Source organism: Acyrthosiphon pisum, chromosome A2, assembly GCF_005508785.2.
Source record: "Acyrthosiphon pisum isolate AL4f chromosome A2, pea_aphid_22Mar2018_4r6ur, whole genome shotgun sequence".
Classification (NCBI taxonomy): Eukaryota; Metazoa; Arthropoda; class Insecta; order Hemiptera; family Aphididae; genus Acyrthosiphon; species Acyrthosiphon pisum.
Genome location: NC_042495.1, coordinates 8,033,573 through 8,047,444, shown reverse-complemented (window position 1 = coordinate 8,047,444; position 13,872 = coordinate 8,033,573). Strand labels below are relative to the sequence as shown.

Genomic DNA, 13,872 nt, shown 5'->3' with positions numbered 1-13,872 from the left:
ACACTTAAATAGATAACAACATACTGTGGCGCTGTGAACGGTAAACTAGATTCCTATAATCCCAAAACACCACCGGTATGACCATTGACCATACTGTACCACAGACTTCTAAATATTGTAGTATTATAGAAGTCTGTGTACTGATCTATAGTTCCTATGGAAATCTATGACTAATTGCTTTATAGGTCATCGGTATGATCTGTACCCTCACCACGGCACCACAGAAGGCCAAAATATAAACACCCGTACGATTAACATTGTAACGTTTTTCTGGAATAAATTATCATATCAAGTTGATTTTGGACTTTGGTGTTTATGCCATGATAACCAGCTAAGGCGATCAAAAGACGCGGAAGTCCCCCACCCACCTATGAGCGTCACTGAACGAAATTATATTTGTTGTGAATCGAGGCGTGATCATTTCACATTTAATACCTCATACCTCATACCTTATACCAATAACCTAATACCGATTCATATTTCAATTCGTCAGGTTTCTTTCCAGGGTTTCAGACTTCGGTACTCGGTAGTTCGGTGATTATAAACGTTTGCGATTTGCGCGACTTCGGACTTGGTAAATGTGAGTATTATTGTTTCTAATTATTTTGTATACGTATTCTTAAGTAAAAATTCTAAGTCAATTACAATTGTATTCCATTGTTATTGCATTAGAAGTGAAATGGATACTTTAATAGAACAGCAACGTCGTTACCATGAAGAACGAGAACGGTTAGTTGATGCTATGGTTAAAGAAATGCTGTGGAAAAAATCTACAACCAGAGATATTATTAATTCCGAACACAGACAAAAATTGTTACTTGATCAATATATGGAAGGAACTAATAAATTAAAAGAGTTTTATGAAGATAAAGATGGTTTACGCAAAGAGGAAATTACATCCATCACTGGTCCAAATGAGTTTGCTGAATTTTATTTTCGTTTAAAAGGCATTAAAGATTTTCATAAGAAACACCCAAATGAAATATCAGTGCCATTATCCGTTGAGTTTGAAGATTTGAATAATCTCCGTGAGAATCCTTCAGAGGAAATGACCAACATGGTAGATTTCACCGATGAAGAAGGTTATGGAAGATATTTGGATTTACATGAATGCTATGAGAGGTATGTGAATTTAAAAGGAGTTGAAAAAGTTGATTACATTACTTACCTATCAATATTTGATCATTTGTTTGATATTCCTAAAGATCGTAAAAATTCAGAATATAGAAAATATGTAGATATTTTATTGGAATACTTGCATGGTTATTATTTACGAATAAAACCTTTACATGATGTTGACAATGAAATGGATACTGTTCGAATTGAGTTTATAAATCAATGGGAAGAAGGTACTTTTCCAGGTTGGCCAAAAGACACAAGTAGTGCATTAGCCAATGTTGGAGCACATTTAGATTTGTATGCCTTTTCTTCTTGGGAAGAATTAGCCTCTCTTGGACTAGATCGTTTGAAATCAGCTTTGATGGCATTAGGATTGAAATGTGGCGGAACTCTGGAAGAAAGAGCTCAACGTTTATTTTCGACCAAAGGAAAAACTTCGTTGGATCCTTCTTTGTTAGCCAAAGGTAAGCCAGGAAAAATGAACCGCACTAAAGAACAAGAAAGGCAAAAAGAATTAGCAATGCTTGAGGCGCAAGTTTATAGGTTCTGTGAACTCCTAGCCGAACAGAGATTAGCAACTAAAGAGAATGTTCAAAGAAGACAAGCTAGAACTGAGGGAGAACGTGATGATTCAGAAAATGAGGCAAGTGCTTCAGAGTCTGATGATGAACAAGGAGAAGATATCCCTTATAATCCAAAAAATTTACCTCTTGGTTGGGATGGAAAGCCGATTCCGTATTGGTTATATAAGTTGCATGGATTAAATATTAGTTACAACTGTGAGATTTGTGGTAATTTTACGTATAAAGGTCCCAAAGCATTCCAGCGACATTTTGCTGAATGGAGACATGCACATGGCATGAGATGTTTGGGTATACCAAATACTGCACATTTTGCTAATGTCACACAAATTGAAGATGCACTTGCACTTTGGGAAAAATTAAAAACAATGAAACACGATGAGCGGTGGCAACCAGAGAATGAGGAAGAATTTGAAGATTCTCAAGGAAATGTAGTCACTAAGAAAACTTATGAAGATCTCAAGCGACAAGGCTTATTGTAGTATTTAAAAAAAAACAATTAATTATTTTTTTGTTTACAATGTATTGAATATAATTTATAGACCATGATTTAATTTTAAAATATTAATTAAACCTAAAATTGTATTTTATAAAATACAACCAGAAAGATTTTATTTCCTCTTATTTACTTGATTTTTTTATTAAAAATATTTAATTCAAACAGGTATTCATATATACTCTGTCCAGCGATTCTGCGCATCCCTCGCATCAACTTGCAATGGAAACTGGTTCCCCTATGGCAGGGTGTTGCGTGGGGAAACCAGTTTTGGTCAGTGTGCGGCGCGTTCTCTCGCTGGACAGACTATAGTATAGTAGTTGAATATTGAGTGGTTAGCATCAAAAGTGTAATCGTTACTGAAAGTAGAACAGTAATACAATGATACCTTTTATCATAATATATTTTTTTTAAGATTAACTAGGTATTATTATTAAGATTAGATTAATTAATTATAACATAACATAACGATTATCATTTGGTTTAGAAAAATGATATGTAAGGCGTAAGCAATATAAAAAATGTACAAGAATGTTTTTTCAACTTTTACATAATTAATGATGTAGCTTATGAACCACAAGTACAACTGACAAAATAAAATTAACTTAAAATTTAAACATTGCTATGCACTTATAAATTGAAATGCGTTCAATCCTCAATCTGATGTGATGTAAGTTTTATCAGCTACTCTTGTTTTATATGCATGGATGACTATTGTTGATTGACTACTTAATATTAGTTGTGTTGAAGTAGCATTAATTGATGTGAAATCACATTTTAATTAGTTGATTTAGATTTAAAATGTTAGATTTATCTATATTCTATTCAACATATGATTTATGAAGTGACCAGGGCAGCTGACTAATGTGCATGGGTGTGGCATCATTCTTTGTATTGACTACTGGGAAACAGTTGTGTGCGAGATATGCACTGACAAAAACCGGTCGCTTCCTTGGTCTCTTCTTAGGTTGAATAAAATTTACTTACAATTATTTATTAATTGCAAGTGAATATTTTGTTCTACATTGCCATTTATTTATTTTAGTATAAAATGGAACCAGTTTTTGTTTATGGAACATTGAAACAAAATCAGCCTAATTATAACCATCTCAATGACACTACAAATGGCAGTGCAGTGTTTAGATCAATCGCCGTCACGGTCAATAAATATCCCTTAGTAATTTCCACTAGATTTAATATACCATTTTTGTTACAAATTGAAGGCACTGGGAATGTAAGTGATTTTATATACAATATTATAATATGTATTGAAATAACATTTAATACTTTACTAAAGATGTTGCATGTGGTTTTAGGAAGTTAGAGGTGAAATATATGATGTTGACACAAAAATGTTGAAATATTTGGATGATTTTGAAAATCATCCAAATTTTTATGAACGAAAAAAGGCTCAAGTCAAATTACCAAATGCAGATATTATTGATTGTTGGATATATTTTTTACCAAACTATCCAGATAGTTATTTGGAGTTACAACGCTTTGACAATTATGACTCTGGTGGTGATCATGGACTTGCATATGTCACAAGGTATCAAAGAGATCCAGATGACAAATTATCATTTCCCAATTGGAAATCATCTAGTTAATGATATTTAAATTGATTTACAGCGAAGACCTACACTTATTGGAATAAGTATTCAAGTTATTCAATAAAATAAAGTCATAGCGGTTTCCTCTTCTCAGTCCAATTTTTATTATTAAATCAATTAAGTGTAAAAAAACCTAAAATTAGTATTGCACTACACTAGTGCATTTTAAAAATAAATTCATATCACACATTGTTAGAAATACAATTAAATCATAAATTTGTTAAAAAAAAATTATGTGTAAGTGTTATAAGTTATAACATAATATAATCTTTTCTATATTATAAAACACATTATCTAAATTACGTTTAGGAAAAATAATTGTTTAATATAAATTCACACTTTTTCTTTCAATTTTAATTGACTAGAAACAATAATTTAAAACTCGGTGCTTAATGTGGCCAAAATATTTTTAAACATATTTTTATAACTGATTTAAAGTTACGGGACAGTTATTTATATCCATGACTTTTATTCTAAAACATTGTATATTCTGCAACACAACCAGAGCTACTTCTTCGCGTCCCAATTCATTTAATTGATCAACCAATGTACCTGAGAGGATAATAATTAAATGTTTTATTAAGATGACATTTTTATATAGTTAGTTTTTGTTTATTTTCACCTATTGTTGGCGCAGGTTGAACTGTTGCCCATGTATCTATCAGTGCTAGAAAAGGACTAGTTGGTCCATTATCAAATAGTTGAACCTTTGAATCCAATCCAATGTTGAGTGCAAACAATGCCCAATCTCTTCCTAATGGGTGTACTGGATCAATGAGACGACTTAATTCTTGGCGACACATGGTATTCAGTTCTGTTAGTGGTAAACTATCCGTACAAGATAACATATCTTCCACCTTAATTGGATCATATTATGTGTGAATATAAATGCAAGAATAAACACATAATGTGATATATTATGAATGGAATAAATATTTACCTGGTCACATCCAAATGCAATTATGTCCAATACACATTCTTTTTTTCCGGTTAACGGATTATCAACTAATGATTTAAAATCTGAAGTTTTCCGAACTGAATAGAATATATCATCAACACCATAACCATGAGGCTGTAGGATATGTTCAGATAAATTTGAGGGACTGAGAAATTCTTTAATTACTTTCATTCCTGGACATGTTTCAATCAAAACCTATGGTTCATATTTATAATTTACTTTTTTCAATTTTATTATTATAAATTCAATTTTATATTGACTGTATATAAATATTAAAAATAAAATATTTTTACTAGATTAATGGAATGCAATATTTCTTCTAGAAAATAAAAACAGGTATAACTTGATGATTTAGAACCTCGAATTTTTATTTCAATACAACCATCTTGCTCTAGGGATACCATGCACTCTATATTGCTTATACATAACACAGTACCACCATACCATTGATATAGGTAACTGTCCATATCTTCATAATAATTGTTTTGCAAGTATCGTAATTCAACCTGAAATTAATATTTAGACATTTATTAATATAAGTAAAGAGTATATTTGTTAAATATTAAGAATAAATCAATACCTGTATTCTAATAAAAATCGATGTTAAAAGTTCAAAAACTTTCGGTTGAGAACTAAGACGAATTCCGCCATAACAACAGTCAACGACATTATTACCCCAGGGTTTCCACAGTGTTTCATCTTTTTCTCTTATGATATATGCTGGGAATTCATATTCAATGTCCCCATCATTATCATACTAAAATAATAGGTTTAAAGTTTAAAGATACAAGTGGGAAATAAGATAATTACAGTTGTAGTTGTAATATTTCATTAAAAGTACTATAGTACTATGATATTAAGTTGAAAATTAAGAACAATTTATCATACTTGGACACATATTTTCATTGTTTCCAATAGTTGAAGTACTGACATGGCATCATAATGAGGAAACATGATCTGAAAATCATTTGCTTGATACGAACCAGACATACGTGTCTGACTGATCAAAAAGTCTACTGAAAACAGTGTACCAATTATACTTGATCCAAACCAATTTGGTGATATAACAATCAAATCTGGTTGTAATCCCGATTTTAAGAATAATACCTGGGAAAAATAATAAACAATAATTTTAAACTTTTAATTCTAATGAACATTGACAAACATACTTCACCAAGGTTTTGCAGCTGGATAAGTAATATATTTAAATGTTGAATAGTAGCCAGTGGATTTACTTCAAGATGAATAGTGTCACAGAATGTCTTCCAAGACAATACTGGAAACGGATTTGCAATTTTTCTTAATTTAGGTAAAAAGTTCTGTACAGCTTCACAAAAACCACTCATTCGTGGAATGTTCTGAAATCATTTAATAAAGTAAAGAAATAATAACATTCTCAATACACGAATAATTTCATGACTAAAAATAAATAATACTGAAAAGATTAAATATCACATTGAGAATACCTATATAACAACTCAAAGTAATAAATTATAGTGAAATTCCTAAAATAATAAAATACAATAATTTGTGTATTTTTTGTAACACACATGTATGTGCTATTACAATTTAATTGCACACAGTGAAATTTCAAGAAGTGCACACCATTAATAATCAAAAATTTAAAAAAAAAACTGTGCACTATTAAATATAATTTAAACCTCAATTCTTGTAACTGAAGACTTAGTGTTATAATAGTTTTCTCTAGGTGGGTCATCAAGTAATTTATAACCACCACGGGTGAAGAATGACAGCTTATTTAACCTGCCATTACTGTTTGCACCGCAAATGATATCACCTCGATAGTATCCCTGATAGAAAACTTGAATTTAACCATTTTGTTTTATTAATTATGGTGTGCAAAACAATATTATGTAAATTGAATTATTATTCTATATTTTTTACTTTAATTAACATTTAACTTATTAGGAATACTTACAAAATGAAGTCGTTTTTTACTTATACTAATTGCTTCTTTTAAGTTCTTCACACTTAATGAATCGACTGCCATTATATTAAAAAGTACTAATTGTTCGTACATTTGAAATACATGTCCATACTCATCTTTCATAGTTTTAATTAATTGGTCAGGTTGGTGACATATCCTCTGGCCATTGTGTGTAGCAACAATTATCACAGGCACTAAATGATTTGAAATACCATTCTTACCTACAAAAAATAATGTACTGATTTTAGTATAATTAAAAAGAATATTTCTTATACTACAAACTTATTGGTTCTGTGATTTGAAGTCTTGCTTGAACAAAACTAAGCCAATAACGTACAGTTTTCAAAATTTCTGTAGAAGACTGTTGCTCATTATAAACAATAACAACCACTTTGTTTGGTGTATTTTGAATTACATGATGATAAGAATTATAGTATGTATCTTCCCCAGAGAAGTCCCAAAAAGTGCATTCGTTAATACCCGATAATTTTTCCTAAAAATATATTACCATAATTGCTTGATGCTTTGATAAAAAAAGAAGTGAACATGTTTTGTTTTAAACCTTTTGAACTGCTATACCCTTAGTACCGTCATGTTTATAATTATTCGAAGTGTTTGTAGTATTATATTCTGTAAGACTCATCTCATTTCCATTATTGCACTGACCCTGAGACGTATTAGTTCCTATTTAAAATGTCTATGAGTGGTGTTGTCATAAAATTATAATTGATTAGATGTGCACTTACTGTTGGTGTTAATTGTTCTTAAAGTATTTCGTGATTTATCAAGAAGCATTGAAAACAGACCAAGTTTCATCAACCGTATAATTGATGACTTTCCAGCATTGGAATGTCCAAAAAACAACAAATTTGTGTTTTGTATGTATTCATGACTTATTAGTAGTTGTTGAATGTAATTTTCTCTTGCACTATTCTGATGAAATAAAAATAAAATAATAATAGTTAGCAATGTCAAAAAAAAAAAAAAAAATTTGAAAGTGTAGGCTAACAGTGTTTAATTTTGTAAATATTGATACTATTTCTTTTTGATTATTTTTTATAGCAGTTATTTCAGGTTTAATGTTGTCTGCACTACGTTGCTGAGGATCACTTCCTGCAATGCATAAATACCTAAAGCAATTTAAATGTACATTTTAATCAAATAATATTTAATAATATTGTCACAGAAGTAGTAGAAGTAGAATGTTTACCTAACAATTTCAACATGTCCATATCTAGTAGCTATATGCAATGGATACAATCCTCTATCATTAGGGTACTCAAAACCATGACCCATATTTATTATTGTTTCCACAACATTTAACAAACCCTCTTGTACAGCAACATGAATAGGAGCATTACCTTCCTAATATAAAAACTTATGTTCACTTATTTTTTCTCAAAATTATCGAAAAATGAATTTACATTATTAAAAATGTCTAAATTTCCGGGTGCATTGTGTAGTAAATATATCGCAACATTTTCATGTTTTTCTTTTATGGCAACCAGCAGCGGTGTATCTAGATTTTCATTAACTACGTCTGCTGTCCCACTGTGTTCCATTAATTTCATCACACATTCTAAGTAACCATAACGACATGCTATATGCATCGGTGTATCTCCATTCTGTAAACAGGTACAAAAGTATAAGTTTTAAGTAATGATGTCCAAAATTTGCGATTCAATTATCGTTATTACATGGTTTTGTTCACAGGCAACTTGGGGCTGTCGGTACAATAGACTATTGATCACAGAAAGATTATCATTTCTAGCGGCCAAATGCAGCGGAGTGTTTCCGTTTAAGTCTTTAGCGCACACACCTGTACCTCTGTCTAACAAAATGTCGACCACGTATTTAAAACCGCGGGCAGACGCCAAATGCAGGGCGGTTTGTCCTTTCTAAACACATCATTATTGTCCATAATTAATTTAGTAATTACAACTTATAATTACCCACCACCACCGTGGTAGGTTTAAAATAATTGACAAAGTTTACGTTATTTTCGGCGAAAATGTCCTGATCACCACCGTTGCTGATCAGTGACTCGGCCAATTGTTCGTCAACTTCTTCCAGCGACTGTAGCAGCGACGACATTGTTTTGACCACCACCTATTCACTCGCTCACGAACTTTGATCACGAAATGTACGACATCGTTATGTGATGTCCATCCGACCACAAAAGTTGCACACAAACACCGGAAACATACCTAAGTACCTATTGCATTTCCGCAAATAGTTCTACGAATTATAAATTACAACAATGACGATATTAATATGTTTAAATTAATGTTCATCGCTTCTAAACTGTATTACCGATTATTTATTAACTAAATAATTATTATTACTTATTATATTTATTTTTATAGGTAGGAGCATAATATTATCATATAGTTTATCTCATTTCTATGGGTTCGAGCATGATAAAGAAAATATATTTTCCAATATTCTTTATCATGATACCACGTTAGAAGATATCTTTTAAGATCGTGTATGCTACTATCTATTATTTTGTTCTCTCTACAATATTTTCAACAATAATACCGATTGGCGATCACCTTGGCTCAGTGGCGCCTTGATTTCGATCCACCTTGGCCCTTGGGGAGCCCATAATTTTCCAAAAGATAAATGAAGCGAACGTTAGTAATCCATAAAGTAAATATAAGAGAAAATAGAATTATAGAAAGCAAAACATCAAAAAACAAAAATAACTGGGAATTAACGTTCCAGAATGTTGTTTTCATTTAAAAAATAAAATGAACATAAAATATTATACATAATTTTAATTCCAGAAAGTCGAAAACCTGAAACAAGAATCACAGACCAACGTAGTTCTACAGAAAGTGATAACGTAGGCAATTAAATTCTGAAATTACCCATATGCGTTATGCATATAGGTAAGGGGGCTAAAATAGGTCATAAAATAAAATAAGGCATACAAGTAAGGAGGCTTAGGGGTTAAGGCCCCCCCCCAAAAAATGACTTTTTTAAAGATTTTTTTATGATTGTTCTGTGTTCAATATTATTATAAATTATAGTAGGACTTCAGTCCCCCCAAATATTTGCGGCTATGCCTAACCTATGGCCAGTGGCGTACCCAGGGGGGGGCTTAGAGGGCTTCAGCCCCCCCCATTGGCCGTGTTATGGAATACATTTTATATTATAAAATACAAAGTACCAACCATTATATTCCTAAAAACAGTGTTGAATACAACGTTGAACGTACTATTATCTTAAGTAACAACGACCTATTATAAGCAATAATCGTATAACACATTTTTTATAATAAATCAGTCCCTACTTCCTACTAATTAAATATATCACTAATATATTATGTATGTGTTATAAAAAGTATATAATAATGAAATATTACAATTAACTGCTATAAGACTTTATTGAAAATTGTTTGTTAAGATGATGTTAAATTTTGATTTACTTTGTTTAGCCCCCCCCCATTCGAAAATCCTGGGTACGCCACTGCCTATGGCTATGTCCAAGTCAACCCCTTAATAAATAATAATGCTTGTCGTCCTTTTTATTTATTCAATCCAACTTTACTAACTATATCAGTAACAACAGTAACAGACTAAATAATGTTAATTATTATTTATTACAATATTTTAGAAAATTATATTATAATTTATAATAGTGGTACGAAAAATAAGAATGTCGGTATTAATTTATAAAAAACAACTTGTAAGTGATCAATAGTTACAAAAATATTACAACTATTGAAAAATTACTATATCATTTACGTTTAACTATTTTAATATTATTGTGTGGAAAAAGTAGGTAGTCAACTAAATCGTACATAAATGGTTTTAACATTTGAAATATATTTGTTCGATTTCTTCGTAAAACATATATTATATTATATATACAATTTCATTAAAATGTGTTTCTACATTATACTGACCTCTATTTTACTTTGCAACATGACCAATTTAATTCTTAATTCCACCTAATAAACCATCACCACCACGTTCACCACCACCAATATCGAATTTAGAAGAAATTGGTATGGATTTCAGTGTTGCCCCAACAACTTGTTTGGTAGGGGGTAACATTTTTTTTGACGATCGGTGGCAATTGGCGATTGCCATTGATGATACGTATTATAATATAATAAATGAGCATTTGTCACTAGTACCCGGGTGGTCACTGGCTCAAAAATGAAGCCAACCACCGCTTCACACCAGGCCACTAAAACATATTTATTCATTTATTTAACTATTCATATAAACAGACCTAACTGACTCACTTTATTATTAATCTTTATACTTCGCGCAAACCTTAGGTGTTACCCGGCGTATAGTATAGGCAAAATAGGTACAATAGTCACATATTAAACTTTTCGGTGTGAAACGAAGATAGCGTTTGGATTGTTCGTACAAAAATGTGATCTAGCTAGGTATCCTATTGATCTATTCGCTGAAATAAAAGTTTAGCCTGGTAAACAGCTGTGCAATAATAAATTCAATTACAACATAATAAGAAAATTGTTGTATACGAGAATTTGTTAATTTATTTATGTATAAATATACAATATCTAATTTAAAACACTTGTAAAAAATTAATTTGACTTTTTAGTAAGTTTATTTTTATGTTGAATGTAGAAAAACTCAAGGGGAATTTTGTATACAAATTTCAAATCTTAGATACCTATTATATATGTATATAAAAACATTTTTAAGAATTTCTAACTAGAAATAATTTGGACATTTTCGTGATTTTGATGACTCATTAAAATTTTATTTTAAAAATAAATGTGGACTTACTACGTTCAACATTTAAATCTGAGTGGAACGATGAATGTATTGATTTTACAATGATGTGTGTTTTTTTTTTGTGCCTGTGTACACGATAAATAGTCGAAATAAAGCTTCGATTTTCAACTTCAGTATCTTGTTCGATGGGAAAGTGAATATTGTTGGTGCATTAGGAAGGTCAAAATTTAAAATTCTCAATAGATCAAAATCTACGAGAAAAACAACATAATAATTAAGGAAAAACCGGCCAAGTGCGAGTCGGACTCGCACATGAAGGGTTCCGTACCATCATCGGCTATAAACATGTCGGCAACACTGCTTATATTATATATTCTAGAATGTTTAGTATTTGTTGTTATAGTGGCAACAGAAATACATAATCTTTGAAAATTTCAACTTTCTAACTTTCATGATTCATGAGATACAGCCTGATGACAGACGGACGGACGGACAGCGGAGCTTTAGTTTTAGGGTCCCGTTTTACCATACGGAACCCTAAAAACTAAGAAAAATTGATAATTCATCATGCTTATAGCCTTTAATAATAGCTCAAAAAGAGTCTAAATATTTTAAAAATGTTATCTTGTATGGAAAATGGTCATAAAAACATTTGGTAAACATTTTGAGTATCTATAGTTATTTGTAAGAATAATTTTCTTTTCTGCTTTTGAATTTTAACAATTTAAAAATAAAGATTCACAAACTATTTTTTAAGTTAGGTATCATATATATTTCTTTTAATTATTTCAATATTACCCTAGGATTGGTCGAGGCTAAGATTAGCCATCTTTAATTAAACAAATAATAATTTGGTGATTGTGAATTCTTATTTCTAAATTATTTATTCACTTGATATTATTATAAAATAATTTAATTATTACACATAGATTAAAAACATGGTTTGATTCGTCTCAAGACGTTTATTTTGAATGTAAGTATACATACCATTGCAATATATTTGTTTATTAATTGTTGAAAAATAAACTTGCGTATTTATAAAAGCCTAAAAAAATATTTTATAATGCATGTATTATATAAAAATATTATTGGTATGCTTAATACAGTAATACATAAACCAAAAAAGAAATTTAAAAATAATATTCATCATCACATTTGTTATAAACTGTTTTCAAGTCTAGTATAATGTAAACCAAAACTGTAATGATTTTCAATTGGAAGTTGGAACTGCAGGCTTCGTTGAATTTTGAAATGTATTTAGTTTAAATAATATATTTAATGCCATACTGATGATAATAATAACAATCTTAATTGTCTAATATATCATGTTCCACATATTATAAACAAGACGTACCTAGTTAGATGTTCATTGAACAACCCGTAGGTATAAACGAATTTCTAATAATTATTAATTATTCATCAAACATAAACATATTGTGCACAACAGATATAATAAATGACAATTATTTACATTTAATAAAAATAAAGGTCATAATATTAGTTTATAATAAATTATGTTTACCTACCTATTTGTCAATTGCCATTTAGTATACTGTATACCTACCTAATATATTAAATAGTATACGACATCATGGAAAGTATTTACGTTTTCTGAATATGTATTTTTTTACATAATTCGAAGTTTATCTACACTTCAAACATTTTATATTTATATCAAGTTATACCTATAATTAGTAAAAATTAAAAAATTAAATAAAATCATTATTTCAAAATTATTTCAAATAAATGCTTAATGTAATAAAAATTATTTAAAAAACTACCATAAAATTTGTGTAATTGTTATATCGTACATATAATAGGACAATACATAACATTAATTATGACACGCGTAATAAATTACGATTGTAAATGTATAGTGTAAAGCTACTAACTATAGTATAGGTACCGATGGCTACGATGAGCCCCTATACTGTTAATTCGAAATAATAATTTATTAATATATTTGACCCAAATTAACTAAGCAAAACCCCCATATAATGTTCCACGTCAGTTGAATTGTATAATATTTTGTATTGTATTTATCTACACTACAAGGTATCCCAAAAAATATATATGATGGCAGCATTATTATATATTTTATTGTCCTCATTTTAGATTCTGAGTGGAACGATGAATGTATTGATTTTACAATGATGTGTGTTTTTTTATTTATTTTTTTATCTTTGTGTCTGTCATCACCTTTTAGGACAGTAAAAGTGCTTGGATTTTCTTCAACAGTACCCTTTCTGATAGGAAAGTGAATCTAGTTGGTACTTTGGGGGGGTCAAAAGTAAAATTTTTCCAATAGTTTTCAAAAGCGCCGTGAAAAACAAAGAAAAATTAAGGAAAAACGATAATTTTTACGCAAAATCTGTTTTCGAGAAATTGATTTTGGGTTTTTGGTGTAACATTAAACGAATGACTGTAGATACATGA

At 30.0% G+C, this 13,872-nt stretch overlaps 3 protein-coding genes across 7 annotated transcripts; 2 read left to right on the top strand and 1 right to left on the bottom strand.

The window, feature by feature from the left end:
- Positions 1 to 142: 142 nt before the first annotated feature.
- On the top strand, positions 143 to 2,324 carry LOC103308675 (splicing factor 3A subunit 3). Its single transcript, XM_008182462.3, has 2 exons — positions 143 to 580; positions 673 to 2,324. The coding sequence occupies exon 2, from the start codon at positions 680 to 682 to the stop codon at positions 2,180 to 2,182; it is 1,503 nt and encodes a 500-aa protein (XP_008180684.1). The 5' UTR covers positions 143 to 580; positions 673 to 679; the 3' UTR covers positions 2,183 to 2,324.
- Positions 522 to 4,402, top strand: LOC100167721 (gamma-glutamylaminecyclotransferase-like). 4 transcript variants are annotated; one of them, XM_008182452.3, is made up of 4 exons: positions 2,922 to 3,163; positions 3,242 to 3,430; positions 3,513 to 3,745; positions 3,826 to 4,402. In XM_008182452.3, the coding sequence occupies exons 2-4, from the start codon at positions 3,248 to 3,250 to the stop codon at positions 3,848 to 3,850; spliced, it is 441 nt and encodes a 146-aa protein (XP_008180674.1). In that variant the 5' UTR covers positions 2,922 to 3,163; positions 3,242 to 3,247; the 3' UTR covers positions 3,851 to 4,402.
- On the bottom strand, positions 3,887 to 9,111 carry LOC100163654 (death-associated protein kinase dapk-1). Of its 2 annotated transcripts, XM_029489436.1 has the most exons (17): positions 8,708 to 9,111; positions 8,410 to 8,610; positions 8,137 to 8,337; positions 7,923 to 8,077; positions 7,722 to 7,842; positions 7,459 to 7,645; positions 7,275 to 7,396; positions 6,995 to 7,205; positions 6,704 to 6,933; positions 6,426 to 6,575; positions 5,934 to 6,122; positions 5,653 to 5,871; positions 5,345 to 5,521; positions 5,058 to 5,270; positions 4,747 to 4,959; positions 4,429 to 4,663; positions 3,887 to 4,358 (listed from the first exon to the last, which is right to left on the bottom strand). In XM_029489436.1, exons 1-17 carry the CDS (start codon positions 8,804 to 8,806, stop codon positions 4,228 to 4,230), a joined length of 3,054 nt encoding a protein of 1,017 aa, XP_029345296.1. In that variant the 5' UTR covers positions 8,807 to 9,111; the 3' UTR covers positions 3,887 to 4,227. The 2 variants fall into 2 exon arrangements, with proteins under 2 accessions (XP_029345296.1, XP_001946203.2); XM_001946168.5 differs by lacking the exon at positions 6,426 to 6,575.
- Between the last annotated feature and the right edge of the window lie 4,761 nt (positions 9,112 to 13,872).